Source organism: Lichenostomus cassidix, chromosome 2 (assembly GCF_008360975.1).
Source record: "Lichenostomus cassidix isolate B80296 chromosome 2, HeHo_3.0, whole genome shotgun sequence".
Taxonomy (NCBI): Eukaryota; Metazoa; Chordata; class Aves; order Passeriformes; family Meliphagidae; genus Lichenostomus; species Lichenostomus cassidix.
In genome coordinates this window covers 125043520-125070963 of record NC_139482.1, presented here as the reverse complement: position 1 = coordinate 125070963, position 27444 = coordinate 125043520, and the positions used below count along the sequence as shown (strand labels likewise).

At 38.6% G+C, this 27444-nt stretch overlaps 1 protein-coding gene across 1 annotated transcript; it reads right to left on the bottom strand.

Moving 5' to 3' along the window:
* Positions 1-5486: 5486 nt before the first annotated feature.
* Positions 5487-20495, bottom strand: LOC146442191 (carbonic anhydrase 3-like). Its single transcript, XM_085053128.1, has 7 exons — positions 20317-20495; positions 19224-19421; positions 12638-12756; positions 11720-11812; positions 10726-10791; positions 9687-9842; positions 5487-6676 (listed from the first exon to the last, which is right to left on the bottom strand). The coding sequence occupies exons 1-7, from the start codon at positions 20360-20362 to the stop codon at positions 6557-6559; spliced, it is 798 nt and encodes a 265-aa protein (XP_084909254.1). The 5' UTR covers positions 20363-20495; the 3' UTR covers positions 5487-6556.
* Positions 20496-27444: the final 6949 nt, after the last annotated feature.

The following is a 27444-nucleotide window of genomic DNA, read 5'->3' as shown; positions in this document are numbered from 1 at the left end:
TTTATAATCTTATAAGAGATAGAAACATATTTGCAGTTATGAAATTTCAGGTCGGCAGGCTCATATTTTTCTGTTCTTTATAAAGGCCATTTTGATTTCTAAGGCCAGACAAGTTCTTTTGCTTACCAAAACAAAATGTTCTTTTGTATATTCATATGTGCATGTGTCTGGCAGTTGGCCCCTCCATGTTTGAATCTATTAGCCAAATTTCATAAAGTAAGAAATTGTCTCAAAGTTTTTCTCTCCTGCAGGTTGCATGGAGCAGCCAAGAAGATGGCAGGAGACCCATCCAGGCCCCCTCTGTGGAAGGGCCATGACCTTCCTTGGGTTTGCTGCACAGTCATTTCAAAGACAGGACAGAGCAATCATTCCCTATGACAATTCTCACAGGTCACAGAGTCTTCTGAAATCTGTGTGCCATGGATTTTGCTCTGATTCACTGCAAAATGATTACTTATGAATGGTCCAATGGTGTTATCTTTCATCAAGAGAGGTACAAAAAGCTAATCAATACCTAAGCAGTAAAGAAGTGTACAAGGATTGGTTGGTCACATAGGCAGCACTGACAGAGTGTTTATCAGTTTGTCTGTCTCTGGTTTTGCCTTTATCATTAAGTGGACAAAATAAATATACTTCGTATTGTATATACAGATACCTAGAATTTTTCTCCTAGGGTATCTGTGCAAGCATCTCTTCAGCTACTCTTTCTGAAGCTTATTATCAATTACTTTGGAACTGCATCCTACTTTACCCACTTTTAAGAAAGACACTTAAGAATACCATCCTGCATATCAGTTTACTGCAGGAGTTATCATTAGCAGAGTGAACCAAACTAGTCAATTTTAGGTCAAATCCAGATATGTCAAGAGTTCACAGCTACTTGCAGCACTTTACTTGTTTCATTAAATCCATCAAGGATTTAAAGCAGCAACTTAGCTAATAAGGCACTTTTCAGAAGAAACATGATGGCAAAGGTCAGAGTATTTCAAGCAGCAACAGGACCACTGCTGAAAGGCTCATGAACTTTCAATTAGGTAACTTTCCTGTATTCCAGGTCCAGACACAGTCATTAAAGCAAGTAGCTCCTTCTCAACTAACAGTATTGCTGTGTCCTTCTCAGCATTTGAATGGGAAGGAAGAAATAATTTAGAGGCATTTTCAAAACAGGCTAAATGAACTTATGATTTTGAATGTCCCTCCTACATGTCACTTGTGTGGGGATACAGAGCAAAACAGTGGAACAGTAAATAAAGAATAGTAGGGATTTCTGCTTTGAACAGAAGATGATGCCTAAGACCATGATCATATACAGTAATGCCACGTGGTAACACCACAAGAAGTGTGGTTTGAAGGTGCAGTAAGATGTAGTTCTAGAGAAGTGTGGCAGGATGCACCCCTCCCCAGTCTCTCTCTCCCTGATCAGTCCCAAGAAATGGAAGGCTCAGATTAGGTTGACAGCCTAAATCAGGGCTACCTGGTGGTGGTGACTGAATGTCTGAAAAGACACTACCCTGTGGAATGTAGAGAAAACATGAGAAATTTTTAGTGACCACAAATCCACACTTTTTTTATCCTATAAAAAGCTCACAAAATCTCAGAAAAGGCAGAAGCTTTTCTACATGGATACTGAAAACTTCTCCCCTGAGCTTGGACACAAGCTCTGTGGTAACTTCTTGCAAGATTGAGGGAGGATTCTAATGTATCCCAGCTCCAAAACAGGATTTTGGTAAGATCATTGTTTTCCTAAATTGTATTATTCCGGCTAACTTATAGGTACCTTTCTTAACTTGCATTATAGTTCAAGCAAGCATTTCTTAACTTGCATTTTTAACTATTTTTATAGTTCAAGCAAGCATTTACCCCATAATTGCATTTTAGCTATTATAGTTTTGCAATTATGCATTCATTGTGTGTGTATGTATGTCAATCTGTTCTATGTTTGTATGTTTGTTATTTTCTGTGTCTAATAAATGGCATTTTTAGACTAATTGGCCAAATATCAAAGATACTTGCGAACGGGACCGAGTTTTGGGGAGCTAGCTACCCTACTCTGTTGCTAGAAGCCTGGCAAACTGCAGAAACTCATAAAGCCTCTGTCTCCCATGCAAGACAAGTATAGAATCTAATCAAATGATAGGTTATAACTGCTATCAGAGAAGCTCAAATTGAAAAAACAAAAAAAAAAAAAGTCAGAAGGGCAGTTCTGAAATTAAATGGAGCAAAGAACCAAACACTGTTCAACAAGAGCATTGGTGTTTAGAAAATATTGGGTGCAAATTCTGTTATTCCAACCAGCCTAAAATCAGCTGAGGCTCTCAGTGTCTCATACCCTCAGTGCTGCCATGTCCTTTCTTCCAGCACCAGCAAACACAACCTTTCCACTCTTTGCTTAATCATTTTCTTGTTCTGTCCTTTGGATTGTGTCAGCACCTCTGTGAATCTTGACTGTTTTTTGTTACTTTAAATACACATAATTATCTTTGACTTTCGATGTCCTTCACAGACTTCTTCCTCTTGACCTGTTATCTGAAATTGGGAATCCAAGTGCCAGCTCTAGTCTCTGATCAGCAGGTGTGCTCTCAGGCTTTTCAGCAAGCATTTTCAAGCAAGAAGAAGTGATTAGTGGCCCAAGTGATCTCAGAAAGAAGCATACCTGCTCCAAACGGAGTTCTTTTGTTCTTGGGAAAGGAGGAAAAGGGAGCTGTTTCTCAGCTATGTTATTCTGGAAGACAGCTAGGTGTGGCAGGCAGCTAACGAAAGACAGTTTTGGTAAAAGCACACTAACTTCTCTAGAAGGATGCTTTTTTTCCAATGAGTTTGAAATTAGCTGCAGTTTCAGTCAAAATGCTATCACACATTAACCAAAATCAGCAGCAGAATGTGTGTTTATACAGCACATATGTTTTGTGTCTATATTGATACACAGATATATATACACATATAAACAGACAGACAGTAAGCTGTAAAAACACTGAGGCATAGGTCTGTTCAGTGGCTAAAAGGCTTTGAAGCAATGGAATGAAACATTTTCCAAAACAAGCCAAACTTCAGCATGTTCTGTTAGAGGTATGGTGCATTCTCTGATGACCATGACTAGGGATTTACTGTGTGCCCTTCCAGAGGGATGGCTTTCCCCACCTGACAGACTGGAGTTCAGCTCCAGTGAGCTGCCACTGCTGCCACACTGCCAGGCAACAGGACAGAGTGTCTGTCCCAACAATCATTTGTGATCCCAAATCTGAAACTCAAGCAAAATAATTCAGAATTCTTCTCATGGTCTTAACAGCCGCACCCATAATTTGCAAAGTAACTGTCTTATTTATTATAAAAGAAAGGGTCTGGAGATTACTCAAAGGGAATAGAGAATAATCACTAGGCATAAATTTGGATATAGAAGAAATCAGATTTAATCAAACTTAGTCCTGACCTAAAGATTTGATGAGTATAAATTCTTCAGAAATATCCATCACCTGAATTTTGACTTTTCTTGTACACTAACACCTACGACTATTTTTATATAAAATTTTAGACTGATATCTATATCTACCTCCTCTGCCCTGCCTTAGAGAGCTCCACAAAGTGAGATTGCAGGTTGATAGTTTCCTGCCCAGCTGCAGACAGGTAAGCCAAGGATAACTTCTCTGATCAACATGATGTTGGGGCTAGAGACAAGGTTCCTAATGAGAAGCATAAGAAAATGGACTTCCTGCATGTTTACTGTGGATATATTTTACTTTGATGAAGTTTAGAAGGGGAGATTGTATCTGAAGTTGATTCTTGAAGAGCACGATCACATCTCTGGTGCTACTGCAGCTGCCATTTCGTTCCACAGCACCTTCTTGCTCATGGTCATTGTCATGAACACAGGTACAACCATACCTTTAAAATGTTTCAAGTTTCAGGAAGACTCACAGCACCACAGAACATGGCCATGACATTTTTAACATGTGCAGCAGATGAAAAGCAACTTGGAGAAGGGGCTGCCAATTCCTAATTAGCACTGACTACAGTTGGATGTCTCCAACTGTAGTCAGGCATACATGGTATGAAAGTCAAATACAGTAGTAATTCATTATGTTCTACCTCACCAAGATTGGATGTCTTTACTTTTTCCCAGATAGTGCTGAACCCAGTGCTCCCTGCTCCCACATGGTGGGAATGTGGAGGTAAGAAGTGAGATATGACAGATGTTATTACTACATGACCTGAATTCAGTCTTACCAGTGATTAACTTTTCTTGTACTTGGGGAAAGCTGCAAAGCAAGGGGGAACCTCTGCAGAATAACAATGAACACAGCCAGAGAGAACAGGAAATTGCATGATACATGAGCACATTCTAAACGCTGACTCACAGCACCCCACATTTCTCTCTGCTGCCTGCAAAACTCCTTAATCTCAGATGTTCAGCTTACAGCATGATTCAGTGTCCCTGAAGTGCCCCCACCCCATTATTTGGCTTTTTATTTTCCTTCTGCTCCTACTCTTTCCATTTTTTCCCTGATGCCTGCTGAACCATTGTTTTCTAGACCTGTTGTCATTACTTCTGACAGTCCCTTAATATTGGGATGGGGTCTCTCAAACAACTGCCAAACCCCGGTTTCACTCATGTCCTCTCTCCTATCTGCAACTCTCCTGGGCCTAATTTAGTCTACCTTTTACTAATTATAAAGGCAGACAATATGAAATCAACTGCATGAAAGAGTCAAATAATGCTTTCTTCGGAGAGATTACTTCAAGTTTACAAGTTAATAAGCACGTCTCTGAAGCATGAGGCTTAACTCAGCTTCATTTACAGCACCCAGACAGCTCTTTTGCAAAGTGTGACTGGGAAACTACTGTATTGAAAACCCCTGAGATTACACATTCCAGATTTGCAATACCATAAATTGCAAGAGGAAAAAAAAAAGCCTACTCTAGAATATGTTTAATAAAGCTGTTTAATGAAGCACCTTATAAAACAACTTACCTTGTAACTCACAGCAAACTAATGATTTTGGAAAATCAATTTTTGCTTCATTTTTTGTTTTTGTAATGAAGGAACATACCCCTCTCCCATCACCAAGCTCAGCAACATCCTCTTGCCCTAGAACATGGCAGCCAAGAATGTAGCTACTGCCAGAGCAGCACCTGCTTTGCATTTTCTGAGCTCAATGTAAATTACCTTTCAGTTTAATGGGTTTGGATACAGACTGAACTTTTTCACTCTGCAATCAGCTTATGAAAATGATTCACATGATGTTGCAAGAAAGCCATTGTCAGAATGGAGATGATCTCAATAAAAGAATAGATGTGGATGTCTCAATGATGTAGCTATTTAAGACATCATGTGAAATCAGTACTCTCGTAATTCAAACAAACATCTGAAAAAGATACTCTCATCAGTTTCTATAAAGATATAATACAGAGGATAGTGACAAGTCTTTATTTAAAATTATGTTATTTTTACATGTTTCTAAATAGTAAAAAAAACTACAGAACAAAAAATCTTAAGTAAATGTATTTATTATTGTTAGACTTTTTTAGCGCAGAAATAGTGTTATTTCAATTCTAGAATCACAATCCTGTTTCATTATTTGTTATACCAAAATAAGAGACAAGAACAAACTCACTGGTCAATTGTATTTTGATTGAGTCAAACTGTGGTTTCAGATGTTTATGCAAAAATTTCAATGATCACAGGATTGATTACATTTGTACATGAAATGACAATTTGTCTCAAAAAAAATTAAAAATATTAGGGACTCTTCTTATTTTAACACGCTTTTACACAGAAAAGCCTTTTGCATACACGAAGAAAATATATACGAAGGATACAAAGACCAACTTCACAAAATTCATGTCACCTTGACTGCTACAACATTAAAATGGAAATTAGTCTTTTAATAAAGGCAACCAGTTGTGACACAAACAGAAATAGCTCCTCCCCCTTCCCACAGTTTTAACTACATATAACTTGGTGAATGCAGTTTTCAGAACAGATCTCTGTTTCACCTATCCCTTGTTTTAAGAAAGTAAAAGTTTAGCTCTTTATCAGTGATTATAACAAAATTTTCTATCCTTTCATATTTTATGTATCAAAGACCAAAACATTTTATAATTTCCAAGAATGCCTTTTGGATTAACTGGTGCAGCTCAGAGCTGGATATGGGTAATGCTGAAAACAATTACTGAAAAATGTCTTTAATGGTGAAAATAATTACTTCTCATAACTGAAACCTCTTTAGCATGCAATCAGACAAGCATCAAGAGATATGCACAATAAGAAATTTTCTTGCAATTGTTAGTAGCATCTTCTTTCTTCCTTTGTACTATTAACAAAAGCTAATGTTAAAGCAGTAATGAAGAGCCAGACAGGTTCTCTACCTCCATTTTAACAACAGAATTGGCCTAAATAAATGTTAATCCTCTGAAAGTGAAATTCTCATTTCACAACTCAAGTTTCAGCCTCCAGACCTACAGCTGGAGTTCTGTGTAAATGCAGCAAAGGAGACAAAACAAAACCACCTCTTAGTTCTAGAGGCTGCTTTACTCAGAGGCACCCAACAGGAGCCAGGTCCTAGAGGAATGATGCGCTCACCATCCTGAAATACCGCGGCTGAGTCGGGCGCCAGTTGTCAACCAAGGGGTGATCAGGTTCATTCTCAGCATTCTTGGAGAGGCTGCGGAGCTTCGCCATCTGCAGAAGAGCAAAAATTGAAATGTCCTAATGGAAATCCTTTGGGATCAAATCCACAGCCCAACCATTAAACTAAGGAGGTTGGTCCAGCTGCGGAAAAAGTCTCCTTCAAAGTTGTGAAGATGTCCTTCACCCCACCACCACCAGGACTGTACTCATGTTCTTTTCCTAGCAGTGCTACTCTTAGGAGTAGCAGTGTCATTTAGGTACTGTCTAGGGAGCTGTGTACAGCCACAGAAACTGCGTGAAGTACTCAGAAAATGCGGATACAGTAGTGTGTACTCTAACAAACTTCTCCTACTCTAACCCTGTCTTAGTACCTGATTGCTAAGAATCCTTTAGAATTGCAAGGTTTTAAAATAAATAAATTTTTGAATTATAAACTAATTGTTCATTTCCATGATAGGTCCATAGCAGAAGATATGTTCTGTTGCAGTGACACAAGAAGTTCATTATTAATAACAGGAATATAAATCTGGATAAAGACTTGGTCAATGTTTCAAATGGCTTGTAAACAAGGTCTGCAGCTTGACTCTGCTTGGCCTTTTCTTTTAACCAAGGTATGTTGGTTTTTTTGAGGGATGCTATAAGAAGAATTCTGCCCATACTCTTCAAAACTGTCTAACAATCTTCTTTCTACTGCTTTGTGATTTTCAAAGGATGTAACACATAACAGATACCCTATATTCATCTGCTGTCACTACCATGCTCAACACTAGACCCAAAGCACATCAGCTGCAATTCAGACACTTGAACCTGTACTTGTTTGAATGTCTTACCATGAAAAGCACACACACATTTCCCCTGTAAACCTGAAAATGTAGCCCCATGCAGGGCACATCACCTTCATTTGCCAGGAGCTTCAATACACTGATGTTTCTACTTTTCAGTACAGACTTCAAGGCCAATGCAAGCAGAACTTTGGTCTGGATTGTAAAACCTCAGTTCACCGTGATTAAACTAGTTCCAGTTTATGGACTGAGCTACATCAGGCATGTCAACATTGCTCTTCACAGAACAGCTCAGAAACGCCAGCCATCTCAGTTTGCCTGAACAATGATGAGGCCACATTTTTAACCAGCATAATATACATCCAATGGATTATTAGTCTGAAATTAAATTTCACATTTCAGATGAGGAATAATTTGTATGGGAAGAGATGAAAACAGTTCATCAGTTTTGTTAATACTGATAAATTACTGTTGGAGAAGAATGCTGAGGTTTATTATTATTTGTGGAAGATCTGCTCTACTCAGTAAAAAACCAACATGTATTCAGGCTATGAATACATAAAGATGAAAAAATTAGTCTTCAATTAGACAGTCATTCCACAGTTAAATTTCTGTTCTTTCATTAAAAGTAATCTGAGCAGCTAGGCCACCCACACTCTATCTCGCTGGGATTTCTGGTGAATTGATTTTTCCTGCAGAGCACTGATTTGCAGTGACTGCACTTCTCCTTGTGGCTAATATACAGTTACCATCTGGCTGCAAAAGCATCCAAGAAATCCACCGCAAATGCACACACACTTAAAATAATCACTATTAATGAGGCTGCCATGGTAGTACACTGTCTAGGATTAGAAATAATTGGCAACACAATCCTCTTATGAATACATTATTTAGAGTGCAGGCACTCTGGCGTGAGGGAAGTATTTATATTGTATTTCTATACAATAACTCACATGCTGCCAATTCTGCCTGAAAAGCAGTTACTTCAGGATAAGAGCCAATTTCTTATCTTTATGTAGTAATTTCATCTTTACCTTAAATGCTCCAGTTTTTCTACAGGAGGGATAGTTAAAGAACAGTCTGTATGTTTCCGAAAACTCACTAATTTTAGAACAGCTGAGAAAAAGACCATGACCCCAACACAAGAGTAATCAAAAATTTTTTTTCATGAAGCTGGATCAATGATGTGATTAGTTATTTCTTACAAAATGCATTTTAAATCAGAAATGCTCAATAATGACAGCACTTTTCCCAATAAAATCTGTAGTTGATCTTCTGTAATATAAACATCTAAGATGATTGATTTTGTGGAAACCAGTCAGACCATTTTTCACACTAGTACCCACTTCAAAATAGCCCCCATATTTTAATTTTCAGATGGGCAAGGAATCAGGAGGCAGAGCAATTCAGTAAGGTCTGAAAATTAAGCTGTAAGTTATAGGAATAAATTACTACATTTCATCTATTTCCACATAATGTTCTCATCATACCTGAGCTGTATTACTTAAAAGATAAAGAGTCACATAATTACAAAGTACTAGAAAATAAAAGTGTTTTCTTTTTGTGGTAAAACGCACATCAATCAATTCACTAAACACCTTATCATCTTGAAAAACTAAAATGTAAAGTTATGTGTCTAAATATAGCATCTACATAATATGTCAGTCCCTTGATTAAAATTCACGTGCTTGCGGCCTTGAAATTTCTGATATCATATCTTACAGTCTGTTGACTAGAGGAATAGCCTCAGATGACAAAACTGACTTGAGTGGTAAGAAATGTGCTGAGAGCAGGCATTCAAACTCCTTTGAGCAGACTGGGGGGAAATTAGGATTAACAAGAAATACTTCTTTACAGTAAGTGACCAAAGAAGTTTTTAACATTAACAGCAAAATCTCTTTGTCCGATGTTGCTCCAGTTTGTGAAAATTTAGCTGATCTGCCTTCCAGAAACACAGGTATCAAACATGTGATTCAATGTTTCCAACTTCCACTCCCAACTGCAATACAGGGCAGATAGAATCACCAATACCATTACATTTGTATTCCGATAAATTATGGTTTTGAAAGAAAACTTTATCATCTACACTGTCTTATGTTTTTACAGATTTAAAAAGCTCTCTGATCTCTGTGGACTTGAACTACCATGGTGTCAGATGTGGGCAAGTTCTCCACTCCCCTTTTAATTGTTTAATCACTCACAAATCCAATGAGTGTTTTCCTTGTCGAAAGAATAAAATCAGGTTATAGCATGTAAGTAAAAAGAAGTGGGAAGTTTACCTGGTCAGAACTGACTATGATAGGCTCTCTAAGAATAATCCAGGTGACACACTCTTCACAAGGTGGAGTAGTGATAGATCCATGGTATGTCCAGTAGTCATGAGATTTAGGGAAAAGAATTGAAGGATCGAAGTTTGGAAAAGGAGCGTTTTTCCCCTTTAAAATAAACACAAAAACACAACAAAACCAAACAGAAAACTCTTCAACAAATCTAGTCAAGATTAGTTTGCAGCTCTGTTATTTTAAGAAACAGGGAGTGACAGATACTTCAAATATATGAACTAGGAAAGTAAGCACAGATCTGCATGAGACATAATGATGCAGTGTGAAGATAAGTGGACTGAATGACCCTCACAGATGGGCCCAGAGAAGCATGACACAACACAAACTCCAAGATGCTACTTCCTGTACCTGAACTAACTCATGTGAAGCAGTGTCCAGTACCAATGTGTTTCACCCATTTCTGTGCAGAAATACTCCTCCTCTTGGCCTCCTTTCTTATGGAAATTCTTTCTATCTATTAAATATTGGATCAGGTCACCTAATAACAAACTGAGACAGGTTATACTTTTATAATATTTGTGCTAATAACAAGCAAGACAGGCTATGGAATGTGAGATTTATCACATAATGTTACCTAAGACACAAATATCTAGTCAGTGGCATTTTCAGAGATCCATTAGGGAGGCTACATTAAGATTAAATGGACCAATTTCCAAAGACGACTTTTATTTGGCACTGCTTTCTGAGGAAATAATATTCCATGCCTAGTTTTTAGGTGAGTAAAGATTGGGGAAATTATTAATTTTCCTAAATGCATAAGCACCACAAAAGCCAAAGAAGGGTCATATGTAAATGGAAGAAAGTACTTTTCATGTTAAGGAAAGTCTTATTAGTTTTCCAGTGGTTTTATTCCCAAATGAAATCTGGAAATGTTGCAGAGCAGAATCTGAAAACTAGAAAGTCAGACACCATGGGGTTTTTTTATGTCCTGAGACTTTGAGCAATCTTCCTATAATCAAAAGCCCAGTATCATTACCTTTGTTTTGATAGCATTTATTTCTTCAAGAATTCTCTTCATCTCTGGTTTGGGAGTTTCCCCTACCTGTAAAGAAGAAAGTAAGGAGTTCTGCTTGACCTGCTTTCTTCTTTCTCCTATTTTTCTATATGAGCACCTAAATGTATATCAACAATAAAATTATAATGCATTAATCTATTCATTATAATGCCAACCTATCACCCCTACCAGCTTGGTAAGCTATGTATTGTTACCTCTTTCTGTACCCCAACAGATATTATGATACAAAGGGGGAAATTTTATCAGTATAGAAATTTAGCATAACAAGTAATTTCACAACACAGTTATTCCTGTTGACATTAAATTTTAGCCTAACAAAGATGACACCTCTTCAGACTCATGAGAAGAATTTGGAAAAAAAATTTTATTCTAGTTTAAAAAGTAGACTTCAAGGTCAGATCCATTGTTTGCAATTGCTGACCTCAAAAAAGACATCCAGCTTTCTATCTCTAGTGAACATGAATTAAACAAGAGAGCAACAGCTAATATTTCAGGCAAAGGCTGCATGCCCCAAAAGGATTTAAAAAAAAAAAAAATTAGTAATATGTATTGTCTGTGAGGTAGTTTTTTTTTTGGAGAAAGTTCATGAAAAGCGTAGAAGAGATGTGTCCTTGAAATCTGTTTTTTGCTAAGGACAAATCTGCTAAATTTGTCTTTAGCAAAAAAGACAGCTGACTGCTGTTGGTCAGAGGGCCACTTCTGACATGTGCCCCCATTCCATGAGCCACATAGTGACACAATAGCTGCAGGGACAAGTGTGTGTAGTATTGGATACCACTTGAGGTAATATGAGTCATGGTCTATAACTTGAAAAGGATACATTACTGAAAGTCAACCCCTTCAATGTGGTAGGGTCCCTAGAAAATATACTCAGAGGGTTTTTCTTTTTTCTAACACACTAAGAATAGAAACTCCATATTAATAGTGCAAAGAAGGGTTGCATGCTTCTACTTACTTGCAAAAATATGGCCAAAACAGCTATCCCATCAGTTCTTCTCTTAGCATCAAGGTAATTACTGTATTTGGGATTCCAGTGTATCAAATGTAGCTTGAAACAAAGAAAAACATGTAAAAAAACCCCATTATTCAACCGCAAGCCATCACAGGCTGAATTTACAGTTCTTCATATAACTGTGTGAGTTTGAGGCAACAAAGAATGATAATAAGGCCTTCCAAAGAAAGAGAAAAAAAAAGGGACAGCAAATTCATATATTAGTTATATCTGTCATACATTATTAATTATACTACTAATTGCTTTAAAATAAACTATACATATCTTAATAAGAAATAGAAAAAAATTAACTGAAATCTCATCTTAAAGCTGAAGAAAAGCGGTGTAAGTAAGCAGGTAGAACATGCAGTTAATACATCATCTACTGCTATGTGTTTCATTTCCATTTGGCATTCAAATTACAGTAATTCTAGCATAGAATCCATATGCATGTCATTCAAGTATATTAGTCTAATTTCTCATTTTCTTTACAATCCTAAAGTGGCAAAGGTAACACATTCTTCCCCCTTTCTATCACTGCAATTTTGCACTTTTACTATATTTCTGTATTTTTAGAATATTGTTTTAGTAAGTTTGGATTCCTTCTGAGTAATTCAGTCTTGCTGTGCTGTTTCACACCACATTGGTTTGAGAACATGGAAACCTTTGTTTCACACAGTATTTTTCTTTTCTCATGCTGTGAGAATTACTTCAACCTGATTCACATTTTTAAGAATCAATGGGAGTAAGAATAAAAAAGAACAGATAAAAAAATAGAAAGAACTCACTGAAAAACATAAATGACAAATTTTGTCCCACCAGAACAATAGTGACAAATTTTATTTTACACCCCATTTCAGAGTAAAAAGTGGTGAGTCTTACCTCTCCTGCATACCTCACTCCATTCACAACATGCTCCGAGCCGTGGTCATCAGAGGAGCCCCAGTGAAAGTGCAGCTGCCGTAGCCTGAAGACTCCTGGGAGTGGCCCACCTCTCAGCACTGCAAGTGATAATCTGCAACAGCATCAGACTCAAGGATCTCCCAATTCTTTCAAATTAAATACATGTGTATGTACAATATTTACACACATATTTACTGAGCAGATGCTCTATGTTCTGAAATTCTGCACTGATTTTAGCCACACTTCAGGCGACCATCTTCAGCTATACTCACAGGCAGATGAGAACTTTTGCATCTAGACTTCCACTACAGTCACTACAGATCACTGATTTAATTCAGCTGCATAAATGTGCACCTAGTACTTTCTGGAAAATCCTCCTGAACTGAAATAGTATCTATAATCCAGTACCTATACAACAGCACACAAACATAACCGTGATTAAAATCCACTACTGAAGTGTTGGACGATAAACAAATTCCCACAAAATGCTACAGAATTGTGTATCTTACTGCAGGCTATGACTTATTTGTTTAAAAAGTAATGAAATTACTGATGTTGCTTCTGCTCTAATGGCTGCTTCCTCTGGTTATGGAAGAGGAAAAAGCAGAAAATAAACCAGAAAAGCAATCACTAAGAATGCAAGCTATTTTCCTACAAAAAAGTTCAATCTGTGATGAATGATATCTAGTATTCTAAACAATATTACAATTGTTAAATAATATTGTAAACAAAGGTGGTCTATTTGAAAGGATCACTGAAACAGAAAGAACATCTTTACATTCACCAATACTAAAAAATACTCAATTCTCATTCACTTTTTTTGAGGATAGAAGTTACAGCATTTAGCAGTTCTCAAGAACAGGTCTTTAAGTGCCAGTGAAAAATATCCTTCCATCTGAAAAGAAAATAATTAAATCCATTATCATCTCAAGAAATACAGCCCTAAAAGTAGAGCAAGCTGTTATTCTCAACAAATTCATTTTACTTCTTCCAACAGACATTCAGAATAGTGGTCAACACAGACAGGGTAACAGTAGTAGCTGACAAGCCCATCAATTCTCCATTAAAATAGATCCGTAAGGCCAAATAATCCTCTTTAAGGTAAAAACTTGTCATTATTTCCACTGCTGGGCCATCAGCAGACATTTTTGTTTGGGCGTTAGGTGAAGCTCTGCATCGTCTCCTGCCAACACTTCCAGCTTCACTCCTCTATAAATAGACAGTTAGTTTTACCTAGCACAATTTAAGCAGACAGAATGATGCAAACAACATCTTCTAAAGGACAAAAAGGTGTTTCCTTTCTTTTAATTACAAGTGTGAAGTATTAAACATATTAATACGTGAAATGGCAATATAAGTAAATGGAATTTTCCTGCATTTAAAAAAGGGGAAGTAAACAAAACCATTACAAGAATTAAGTTCTCCAGTATTTAAAACATAAAAAATCCCAAACTATGTCTGCATAGCTCAAAATAGTAAGATAAGTATTTTTTTTTAATAAGCATGTGCTTTGGAACCTAAATTCTAAACATATCTTTATCCTCTTGGGCTTTTGTTTTTGATACTACACAAATAAAAATCTTTACATTATCTTTCAGCAATGTTAGTATATAATATTTACATGTAACAGGGAATTTTTCTGACAATTACTACATAGAAAATGTTCACCTTAAATATCTGAGAGTCACAGGAGAATTACCAAAATGTAACTCCCTTAAACCTGCTGCCATTAAAGTAACATGGCCCAGGTGGAGGAACATACAATCCAGCTCAGGAACACAAGGGAGGAAAGTATTCACTCCTTTTTGGTGCCTAATTGTTGCAAACTCTCATCCCATTGCTCAGTGACTGACTCTAAATGGGTTTGCACATCACCCTCAGTGACCCATCAGTGCCTGATACCAGACATAAAAATGTCATGTACGTCTTGCCCAAATCCTCTCCTCCCCACATCCACGTTGAGGAATAATCTCTTACAGAACAATCCTGCATGGACATCTGGAAAAAAGCTCACCTTTTATTTGATCTGTCATCAGCTGAGCAGCATGAGATGAAACATGCTAATAAAAGAATGGGCTTTTTTTTCCCTTTCAATGTAATTTCTAGGGCAAGTGTTTCACAGAAAGATGTAGCTAAGGCAAGAAAACCCTCTGTCTCTCACTCTGTGACAGCAAAATAAAAGTGTGATGCAGCTGAGTGGAGATGGCTGTTCCAGTCACTTTATCTTAGCTAGCTGGGTGTCCTTGAGAACAGAAAAGTGACAAGAAGCTTTTTAAATATGTACATCCACTTGCTGAGCAGCTTCAGCAGGGCTCTGGTTGTTAATCTGTGCTAGTGTCAATTGTCATTTGCCCTCACTAAGGTAAAACTGGCAAGGTTATGCCTACACAAATGCCTTCCCTGTTTGCTGTAAAGGCATATCATGAAAGCCAGATGGAAAAACCCAAGGAGAATAAAACAGACTCATGAGATGAGCTGTGCTTATAAACATGAGAAGAAATGACTGTTCTAGGAAGATTTATGATCCCGCATCCTGCCAAATCCATAAAATGAACTGGTAAACCACAATGAAATTAAATTAGTAATGTACTGCTGTGTGACAATTGAAAAGACACATTACCTTTGTTACGCTGCTCTATAATAGAATCTAACAGTGCAGTACAGAAACCACAGATGTTTCACATCAGTGTCACATTTTAAAAGTCAGAAAAATGCCTCTGCTCAGAAGAGGATCTCTGTGCTGAAACTGTCTGGCTAACTGCTGGGATAAAATGTGTTTCCTAAAAGCTTCTGAAACTCAAATTTAAGTTCTCACTGAATTTTTCTTTAAGCAAGCAGCACACAGACATGCAGAAGGATTATTTTTGTTTCTAGTTGAACTCTGTACTCTTATAAGGACAGACTGGGAAAGAAAAGTGTCAGACAGAAGCCTGTCAGCCTGCCACCCACCCTCACCTACACTCTAACACATCTTTGCCAGTTTTGTGACCCTTGATCACAGCCTGTTCATCTGTGAGCTCCCAAATCATCTTTCTTTGTGATCTACATAGGGCTGAATAGGTGGTTGCCCCATTCCAGGGGCAGAAAACAGACAGTGCTCTGTGTAACTATAGCCTCAGCAGGTCCTTGACTGTTCAAGCACTTTTAATTCTAACATTGGAAATTTAAAGTTAACAGAAACTCAAATCCTAAATTCCCTGTACCCAAGAACAGGAGAGATCAATGCCTTCATGCAGACACTACAAATGACAGATGTATTGTCACATTGAAGGAAGAATTTAACTTTGCTGCCTTTTGCCTTATGCAGTAGTGCCATTGAGTGGTATGCATGTACCACAGCCACAAAAGTACTGGGATTTAGTGGTGCTATTCTTGTAACAGCTACTGGTTTTCTCCAGAGTAAATTCAGCAGACAAAATAAGTAATATTTTGTAGGAATCAACCAAAACTGGAATGTCTATGGACAGACTTCCCCCTGACTTAATTAAAGTTACTGCGGTTTTTCCTCATGCTATGATAACCAGTCAACAAATGAATGTTTTATTCACCAGAAGATATTAATCAAAATTTCATTTGCAAAAATAAATGAGGTTTCCCACAAAGTAGTATTTGAGGAAATGCTGGCCACAAGCCCTTGTCATGCTAAAAGAGTTGATTAGCAACAAGCTCTGGCTTCTTATAGCAACTATCTCTAATTTTTTTTCCTTGCATAATCCACTTTCAAAGCCACGCATTTCTTTGATAGGAAAGATTCTGAAAAAAGCATCAAGATAACCCTATAAGAATGTGTGTCTACACTGTAGCACTCCAAGCCCTTAAATGACATCCATCTGAAAGCCAGTAAAAAAAGAAGTAGGAATCTGGTTGATGAACTCCCCTAGAAAGCGCCAACAAAAACAACAGACAAAGAGAGAAGATGAAAGAAGGCATCCATTTGACATAGCCTTAGTGTATCTCTCCTCACCTGCTCTGTCTGGGTTCCATTACCAGACTTTTGTATCTTTACTCCTTCTCAAACAATCTAACACCTTGGTGTAACCATCTAACCAAGGCATTACAACGAAAGCCAAAGAGTCATTAATTGTAAGGAAGTTAAAAATCTCACACAGCATCATGACTATAGTCCACTCAGTTAGAAGCTCTCAGGAGCTCTTTGGCATGAATATTTTTGGAATTTTAGAAATAAATGGATTCTGCTAGTGGAAATAGATTTCAGCCCTAATTCAAACCAAAATTGGGTCACTGCTCGGTCTAAAAGGATATCTCAGTTGCCAGTCATGCCAAAAAATACAGCAGTGGTAGGCTGCCAAAGTAGCCAAGTTCTGTTGTGTGTTTTACTGGGCCCAGCCACCTAGGAGGTTTGATTTCAGCCCCCAGGTCTTTCCTGAATTTTGATACTCCAGCCTCCACCTGCAATCATTTTACAGTGCATAAGGTCCTCCTACATTGGTGTGGTAGGACAGGAAAGTGAGTCAATAAGAATCCATTAACTTGTATGGACAGTCAGCAGAGGCATAATACTGCTCCTACTGCTCTCAGCAAAGTCAGAAAAGCTTTCAATTGCATAGCAGATTCTCAAAGTCAACCAGACTTTATAAATAGTTGGAAATAAATTCTCAAATTCCTTCCACTACACTAACTCCAAAAATAACAGTAATAAGGCTTTTTTCAACATAATACCTGAATTACATTGGATGGCACTCTGTCTAATTGTTTGAATTTAAGAAACTGTTCCCAATTGTGAATACTCCAAGTGTTCTTGGCAGAAGACACTACGGATGTAAAACTTGGAGACATTTAAAGTAATTAATTTTATCACTCACCTTGGCAATTTATGCAGCAATCTATTTTATCTAAACTAATGAAAATCTAGACAGAAGTACAGATATGGGTATGACCACTGTAACTAAAAAAAGTTAGGAAAATAAATGAAGCTCTTAATTTTCTGGTTAACTCAGAAATAATTCAGATAGACAGAGTGATAGACACATAGACAGACAAAGACAAAATTAATGTCTTTGTTGCAAAGGAATAAAAGCTTCATTCCCATATGATTGCTATTGCATATGTATATTTTGTGCAGCTGGTGGTCCTTTGACGTAAAAAATAAGCCAGTGCACATATTTAAAGCTAAAAAGCTTTAAATGTGTTCAAGTCAGTAGGAGTATGCACAGTGGAATTCGTCCTGCAATTAGCATTATATTAGAGAAGGAACACCACCTACAGACTCTGCAGGCAATGGTATAACAAAGGAGACATAACAACAAACACTGAATGTTTCTTGACTTCAAAGAGTTGAGATATACACCTACTTTTTTTTTTTTTTTGCAGTGAGTCACTTTTTATTTCTGAAATCAAAACACAACAGTTACTGAGCACTTCATCAGAAAAATACTCAGAACATTCCAAAACTTTCTGCTCTTTGTGGCAAGTGTTGTATCCATGCTGTAGATTGCTGTGCCTGCATACTCTATCCCATTCAAAATCTGAGTTGTTGTAACAATAATGATTTTTATTTTTATGCAGAAGATGAAACCATTGGCATATCTGATGCTGTTCTACCAAATACAACAGATGGATGGTAAAAAATCATAAGTAATAGTCATGGAGACCTCATAGGGCAGAGCTGCATCTCTTTACTTGTCTATCATTTTATCTAATATTAATATTTTTCTTAAAATAGCATTCAAGATTCATACTTTGCTAGAAAAGTAACAAAAATCTTGACTGCATAATAATTAGTGAGTTTTGATAGGATATTAACTAGTCCAGTTTACAGACATTCTGATACCCAGTTTTCATGAAACCCAAGTAATTTGTTAAAATTCCATTAAACTAAATCCATGTCCACATATACTTAACATGAAACAATCTATTAGCAGAATTTCTTCTAGTATTCACAGCTTTCAATTCTAGTTGTAATAGAAAGTAGAACTTTTAATGCAGGTAAGAAATAAGTCTGTACACTGTATGCTCTCACAGCTGTATGCAAGAGGATTAAAGATTTTGGACATTAAATCTGAAACACTGAAATTTATCAGCTCTATAATCTTCATTAAGACAAAACCTCATGAATGCCAAAAAGAGTTTTAACTGATTAAATACTGTGACATTGTGGCAACATCTGGTTCATTACTTCACTTATCTGAAATTACATGGATAGAGTTTTTAAAGATTGTAACTTAAGATGTTCTGCTGGGCATCTCAAATCACTAAAATGGAATTCAGTTCTCACAGATAAATCCTGAACTCCTTAGTCCTGGAAAGCAACCACAACTGCAATGGCTTTTTGAAACCCCAGAAATTTATCTTACACCTTAATTCATCCTGTACCAAGTTTCTTTGCAGCTCTTTCCATTCCCTAGGATTTTTACTTATGAACTTTAAAAGGAATCTCAGGTCTTTCCCAGCAGTAGCACAGGGTACCAGAGTCACAGAAACCTGTACATCACACACAGGCACTACACTGAGACCTTCTCACAGCCTGAACATTCATAGCAGGTTCTTCCATGCAAATTGAGAAACAGTCACTTATATATGAGTTAGAGATGAAAACAAAACCGACCTGATCTATCGAATGAATCATCAAATACAACTCTGCACGTTTTCCCATTATTGAGGATGGTCTTAGCTGAACCAGGATCATAGCTAGCAAACCATGGTAGCAGAGAACTATCATAATGAACCTCTTTATTATTGATTTCAATCGGTGACTGATGGCGTCCATTCGCAAAAGGGTAATTTTTGTGCCACTGATCTGGTCCTAGAAAAAGTAGAGAAGTATCATTAAAACCTTTTCCAGACAGGCGTGACTTACACTTGTTACAATTAACACAAGCTTGGCTTTGCTTAAGTATAGAACATCAATTAAGTGCATTAACAAGCAGGTTACTAATTGCCTGGTTGTTATTCATGCCGTATCAAGAGTTTCACTGTATAAAAAGCAATCAGATGGATTTCTAGCTGGAAAACTGGATACTTCAAGTCATTTAACTGAACCTAAACTGTCATAGCAACTTCAAGACTTATCAGCAGACTGACTACTAAGACACTGATGATATGCCAAAGAAGAAAACTAGAGGTGTATACTTCAAGTCCAGCAGTGGCTAGAAATATGTTGAGATATGCCTAAACGACTCAAACAGGGCACCATGTACCCATCTGGAACGAGAAAAGGCCACTGATCCCTGCACATGTCAGATATTTGAACCATGGATTTAATTATCATCGTGGTTTTACCAAGAAGTTCACGTGGAAAAAGCCTGACCAACACTGAGCTGGTTTTCCACAGCAGAGGAGAGAGCAGAAACAAGGAACCACCAATATCCCCAACCTCTGCAGGCAGAAATTACCTAAAGCCCAGCACGGCTCTTCCTGCATTAGGGCCAGCCTAAAGCCGGATTTTAACGCTACGTCGAATTTTAATTTACACTAGCAGTAGGAAAACTGATTTTATTTAACTTAGAGACCCCCTGCCATTGACCTCTCCTCGCACCAGCTTCGCCTCTTCCGCGCCTGCGAGCGCCAAGCGAGCGGCCTCGGCCACGGCACCCTCAGAGCGAGCCCCGGGCCGCACGGAGCCGCACCCCGGCCGTGCTCCCTCAGCAAGCCAGGCTCGTTCCGCCCGGCTCTCGGGCCGGCAGGAGCCCCGCGCTCACCGTTGTCGCTGTCGTAGCCCCAGGGGTAGTAGTTGGGGTTGATCATGGTGCGGTGCCGCGCCGCGCCCCAGCCTCTGCCCGCGGCTCTGGCAGGACGGCGGCCTCGCCTCACGGCGGCTTTTTATAGACTCCCGCCAAATCCGTGCCCGTCCCGCCGCCCGTGGGCCGGGAGGGCTCGGGAGGGCTCGGGAGGGCCCGGGGAGCCGGGGGCGGGGAGAGCCGCAATGCTCGCACCGCCCGCCCGGCTCCCGCTGTCCCCCCAGGGAATGCGGGAAGGAGCCGGCCCGGGACAGTGCCGGGATTGCCCAGCCAGGGCACAGGGAATGCGGGAAGGAGCCGGCCCGGGACAGTGCCGGGATTGCCCAGCCAGGGCACAGGGATGCCACCGCCTGCCCAGCGCCCAGGAGGTGGGAATATAGCAAAGCACGCTTGTCCAGCGCTAGACACAGGCAGTGTGGCAATAGTTTTCAAATTCAAGTGAGATATGTACGCACACATGCGCGGACACACGGGCACATCAACCAGGGCTGGGTCCCTCCCCAGCAGACCGCGTTGGAGAGGTTTCCGTGCTGGGTGTGAGGCACAGCCCTGATCCAGGGGCCAGCAGGGGTGACAGGATGAGTCCAACAGCTTGTGTGTGCAAATGGCTCTCACAGGTTCACACCCTTCCCCATGGAATTCCCGTGTATTCGCTTGGGTTCCAGCGCTGCTCCCTGCTGTGCGGGCTCTCGTTGCCTTCATAAACAGCTTCCCTGCAAAAATTCAGAGGCATTAATTGCTCGAGCCTGTAAAAAGGCGCCGCTTCCTCTACTACAAGGTTTCTTGGAAAGTGGAAATCATTAAACTCGTTAAAGATCCAGTTCGTGCCAGCTCCAGATAAAATCTTTATTATCAAATTAAACAGGATTTGTTTGTTTTGCTTCGGCTCTAATTCCCCTTTCATTTAGCAGGGTGTTATGCATCAGATTGCACTTAAAATTGTAAGCATACTTGCTAGCAGGCATGTGTTCCTTATGTGACACGCAGAAATCAAATGACTTCTAAAAATATTTGTTATTCTGACACATAGGGAATTGCCAGATGAGTTACAGAAGACGAAGGTTAGCACTAGTGGTGTAAAGTGGATGAGGGACTGATTAAGCAGAAGACAAGACACTGGATTGAAAGGTGAATTAGTAGTATTAAAATTTTCGAAGACTTTCTGTATAAGAAGGAGCGAACTTATTTTACTTGCTAGCAATGAAGTAGGGGAGAAAAGTACAAGTTGGTTGAAGAAAAATGCAAATGGCACAGGATAGAAAAAGTTCAGTACCCCTGAAAGTTGTGTAAACTACAGTGGGTGAAATTTAGTAGCAGAAAGTGCAACACAGTGGCCTTGAATCATAGTCCTGGCTAATAGATTTTTTTCTGATATGAAGGGGAATTCAAAGAGAAGGAAGAAGAGTGGGTCTGTTGGTGGTAACATGTCAGTAAGCATTACCAGGCAGGAACTGCTCCAGAAAAACCCAGGAACAAACCAAGGACATGTCACTGGAGCTGGAGAGACCCTGGTATGACCTCCTCTGAGACAGGTCTGTTGGCCTCATGAAGCTGAATTACGATGAATTGCAACAGGTGCAGGGGAGACAAGGCCATTAAAGAGCCTCTTTTATAAGATGAGACTATAAAAGCTTAGTGTGCTTTGCATAACAAACAAATGGTAAGAGGGTAAGTGACAGCTGTCTTTATATACACTTCATCAGAGATGTAAACAGCAACAAACTGTAAGAGTTACTGAAGCTAAAGAGCAGCATTAGCCAATGTTCAATTACGTATACCTTTGTCATGAATGATTTGAGGCAAGATCAAGGTTTGGAACCACCCAAGGTATTCCAGTGACTTTGCAATATTAAAAGTGGAGCCATGTACAAGGTACACAGGAGCTTTGTATTTATGCCTGACAGAGCACATACTGTTTCCCACCTCTTCCTCAATTTTCGCTTCCATTTCCCAGTGTCATCTCAGTACCATGACCCACAGACAAATCTCCAGATCCTGAGCATGTGAGATAAAAGCACTGTGTCTTTTTAAACCTACTGTATTGCACAAATTTGAGGTTGCATTTTACTGCCTGGATAGAAAGACTCAGTATCATGAATCATCCCATAGACAAAAATCCTTAGACTTCCCTTGAATTTCAACAAGTTTTGTTGTTCTTTTTTATTGATGAGATACAGGAAGTTTTTTTGGGGCATACCACAGGTCACAATTTGGTGGGTCCCTTCTCTGTGTTGTAACTAATAGATCTACTGCTGCTTTAGATAATGTTAAAGTCAGATTTATCAAAAGAAAAGTAAGACAGTCTTGGTGTCTAATTTAAAATTGATTTAAAGGATAGTAGCTGAGTTCAGAGATGAAAAACATTCAAGAAGTGAGATTATAGTTCACCAGACAGCATCTATCCATGGAAAAATAGACAGGCATATTCAATACACAGAATCCTAGGAACTTTCTAGTTAGTTAATCATTATAGTGTTGCTGTCAGCATTACCCAGATGGCATATATGCTGAAATGTAAGCCTCTGTTTAAGAGTGGATCAATCTGCTTGTGTGTGCTCTGGCGCTGAGGTTTAGAACAGTAAGAACAATGTCATCACTTCATAAAACCAAAGTCTGCATGTCTGCTGTGAAAATCCCACAATTTGGTTGCTTTTGTTCACCTAGGTATAGTTTATATAAATTTGCGTTGAGTTTAAACTGTAAGTCAGAAGTGAAAAGGACTAGTCCAATGTTAAACAGGTGATTAAGTTAACCAGGATAATTTTCTAAAGCTTATATAAACCATTTATTCTCAATCTTTGGTAGTAACTGATGTGATAGAATTCTTAGTCTTAAGATCCAAACACACATAAGGAAGGTATGGAAGAGAAACCCACAGTCTTTATAAACTGAAACAGCAGTCCTACTTCCCAGTCTAAAATGCCCCAGCTCTTGCTCTTCCTCTGACCATGTTCACTGTAGCATGTCTTTATCAGGAGATGTTTATGGTTCAAATGCCTTTAAATATTCCATGAAATGGCTTAGATGTAAGGAGAACCTACGCACTTTTAGATTATAGTCCAAATCCTGCACCTTACCTACCTTTATAGAAGGGATGAAATATATCAGAACTTAAATAGTCCTGCAGTATAGCTAATGAGAGGCAAAGTCCTAGGACAGAAAGTGCAGCATGAATCCACATTCCTTACATGTAATGGAGAAGCACTCACAAAAGCTTCTTCTGTCTCAGCAAACTAAAAACTCTGAGGAACATGGTGGGAGGGTAGATCTGCAATTGTGAGGCTCCATCAGCCAAAGCCTTGATACTACTGAAGGTTCTGGGGACAAAGATACAAAAACTGCTTCCAGAAATAGATGAAGAGGTTGTGTTTGCTCATGTTTCATAACTCACTTCCAGAGAGTGGAGGAGGTTGCTATTTCTAGCAATCCTGACATAGCGATTCCTCCCAAATGACTTTATTTAGGCTTTGCTCAAGGGACCAGGAATTAGTGCAAGATCCTTGACTGATTAACAGACTATCACCTCTTTATATTGTTTGCATCCCTCATGACTATTCCCTTCTCCTTTCAGATGCATAAGACAAAAGATCATTAACCCAAAAGCCTGTAGTCTCATTTAGAACAAGTACAAGGATAATTCCTGTTCAAAGAGGCAAAGGCACATAGTTGGCCAAGAGATTTAGGCTGGGCAGTTATATTTACTTCTCAGACATATGCTTGGACTTTACACTTCAGATAGATATTTTTCCACATAATACTAATCACCTTTAAAACTAGGGATTTGTCAGTGGGGATGGAGAAATGTTTTGAAGCTTTTTCTGAATTTAGGTACCAGGCATAGACAAATGTTTTAATAAAAGGCTGTTCATTCAAATCAGATTGATACATTCATCAAAGAATGACTGTATTTCTCTGTAGTGTAATTATGTCATCATTCCTGGATTTAGACATGTGCAATTCCAAAACTCATCAGATCAGAATATATAAATTTTTCATTTATTATAAATATAAACGTAAATTTATTCTTTCAAGTTATGTCTGTATCTCCCAGAGATCCGAGCAACTATGATGCTTTCCACATACTATAATTTTGCTGAGAAAATGAGAAAGAAGTTACAAAGCCCTGGCACAAGCCAGAGGCAACACAGAGGGTCAAGTTGTTGAGTCAGTGAAAAGACTTTTCATGTCTAACCATAGAAGTGAATGCAATTGCCAGCCACCTTCTTGCATAACAAAAGAGTAAAGTTTAGGAAAGTTCTGTGGTACTTTTGTAATTTCTGTTATGAGGTCTAGAAAGAATCATCCCCTGCTGCACTAAGTTATTACAGGATTCTCATCCAAAGAATTTTGTTCCTTCTGTGTTTTTTGTTTAGAACTAAGAGAAGAAATACAGTGATTGAGAAAGTCCACTATTAAAACAGAAAAATTCCGTATTCCATCACAAGGCAGATCAATAGCAATTGCAAGTAAGATCAGACTTATTTTTCATCACATGCTGCCACTTATGTAGCATTTCCCAACCCCAGTTTTGGCTTATGCATAAAAACAGTGATACAAACTGTGTCATTAATTCAAGCATTTTCTCCCAGACAGTATTTTTTTCCTTTTTTCTTTGCCTCTTCCTCCTCATCCTACATTGTTTGACAAGGGAGAACAGGGCAATGGAAAAGCATTGATCTCAGGAGCTGAGCCTTCACTAAAAGGCTGTGCTTACTAGGGCCATGATTCTACAGAGTTATTTCTGCAAAAAACAGAGAATGCCAACTCACCCTTTTATATCTGCTTTACTCTCAAAATATGCTTTTCATACAGTATTTACAAAATGGAACACAGAGTAGAAGGAACAGAGAAGAGATCTGTGGGAAAATTATCCAACCTATCTGTGGTTCCTAAATTGCAAGTAATGAGGCTACAGCAGGTATTTCACACTATCTTCAGAGATTGCATCCAGAGCTCTTAAATGTTACATTTGATGATGAATATACATAACAGCTTAAGTAGAGGGAATTTGCAAGCCGAAAGTCCTCTGGATATTTTGTGAATCACCAGGAGAGAGCAATAAAGTCATACTTAATGTATCATCAGGAGAGAGTAATAAAGTCATATTTCACAAGAATGGCTATCAGCTGCTTCTAAAGGAAGCTGCCAAAGTTATCTATAGTTTTACCTGAAGAAAGGAATATGCAGAAATACTTCAGTTGTTTGACCATTATTGAATATAAACACACAAAATTTAAAAAAAGCCAGAAGAGCAATTGGCTTACAGTATTAAGCAATCATTTGTCATTTCCTTCTTATGAATCAACACCGTGGAACATTGCTGCTGACAATGACATGATCTTTTAAGGAAATGAATGAAACACCGCTTTTCAAAAGGATGTACTCAGAAAGTGACATTTTAGTCTTGTATCTGTATGTGAAAGACAACCAATTGGAATAAAATCCTAGTATTGTTAGTTCTTACTGAACTGGTGGTCAGTTGCAGTGCTACAGTAGGTATGCTACTCAATCTGAAAAACATGCATGCAATAGAATAAAAATACAAGGGAAATGTTGTGCTGACAAATGAGAGGTATTTTAGAACATGTGATATATATATAAGCTTGCTTAAAACTAACCTAGAAAGATCCAACCTCAGAACCGCGGCATATTTCAAAAATGTGTTGGGATCAGCATCACAAATGGTATGACATCATGTTGATGACATTTCTCTCTGCTTGGAAGTAACGTGATAATAATGGAATGGACAGCACCACAGCACTCCGGTAGCCTAAATAACTCTGCAGTTTTCTGCAGATCAAATAAACAGCCAGCTGGTCACAGTAGTTAATATTGTTCTGCTCAGCTATAAACTGAGTGTCTTCCCTATTCATCTTCCCAATCAGGCATATTTACTGATAAATCACAGAGTGATTTATTGGCCAAGCAGCAAAACAGAAGGAAATAAAGGGAAGAAGAGGGATATGAAGCCTCTATTGTGTCATAAGGAGAATAGCCTGGACTAGGGACATATGGAGCTCTTGCTGTAAGGAGAATGGGAACTAAGCATAGTAAATGGATTACTGGGGCTGGTATAAATCCTTGGGGCAGGCAGAAAAGAGAAAGGGAGCCAAGTGGTAAGGAGCAGCAGTTAAGAAAGAAAATAGAAAAAGATTTGTGGTACAAGAATTATTTGCATGATAGAAGACAGACTGGTTGCCAAGAGTCCATAAAACAGAGAAGAGAAAAAGAAGGCAGATTACAATGTTTGTGAGTGGAGAAGTCAAGAAATACAGCAAGGTCAAGAAATATGTCCTGCAAAAGCAGTGATGCACTGGTAAAATGATCCAGTATACACAGAGTCCCCATCCTTGAAATTTTGTACACCTATGATGCAAAAGAGACCAGTCAAAGAGATAATGATAATTTAGATTAACTTTTTTCAGATATGATGAACAATATTTCAGAGTATCCATTATTGTTCTGGAATGAAATTTCATTTGTCATATTACTGGCAAAACTTTAGACCTGAACAATGGTACAAAAAACACCCTCAGCAAGTTCAAGGATGAAATCACGAGGTGCTATCCAGAGGAGCCTAGACAAGCTGAAGAAATGGTCTGACAGGAACCTGAAGCTGTTCAAAAAAGGCAGTGCAAAGTCCTGCACCTGGGGAGGACGGGCTGGGACCAATTGGCCATCAGGCACCTTTGCACAAAAAGATGTGGAGATTCTAGTGGACAACAAATGAGTTGAGTCAGCAGTGTGCCCTTGCTGTGGTGCACACAGAGCTGCACTAACAAGAGCATAGCCAGCAGGTTGGCAGGAATGATGATTTCCATCTTGAACACTTGTGCAAGTGGTCTCAGAATCCAATTTTGCACCTGCTATTGCAAGAAAGACATTGAATAAGCATTGCAAATGCAGTGGAGGGCCAGGAAGACAGTGGGCAGGAGCACTACAGGCAAGGAGAAGCAGAGCTTATTAGATTTGCTCAGTCAGTAGAATGGGCTGAGATATACCTGCTTTATCTGTGTTTCAATGCAGTGCCAGACTGCAGAGCAATTGCACCAAATTACAGAACTGTTTTGGAATTATTTTTTTGTGCCT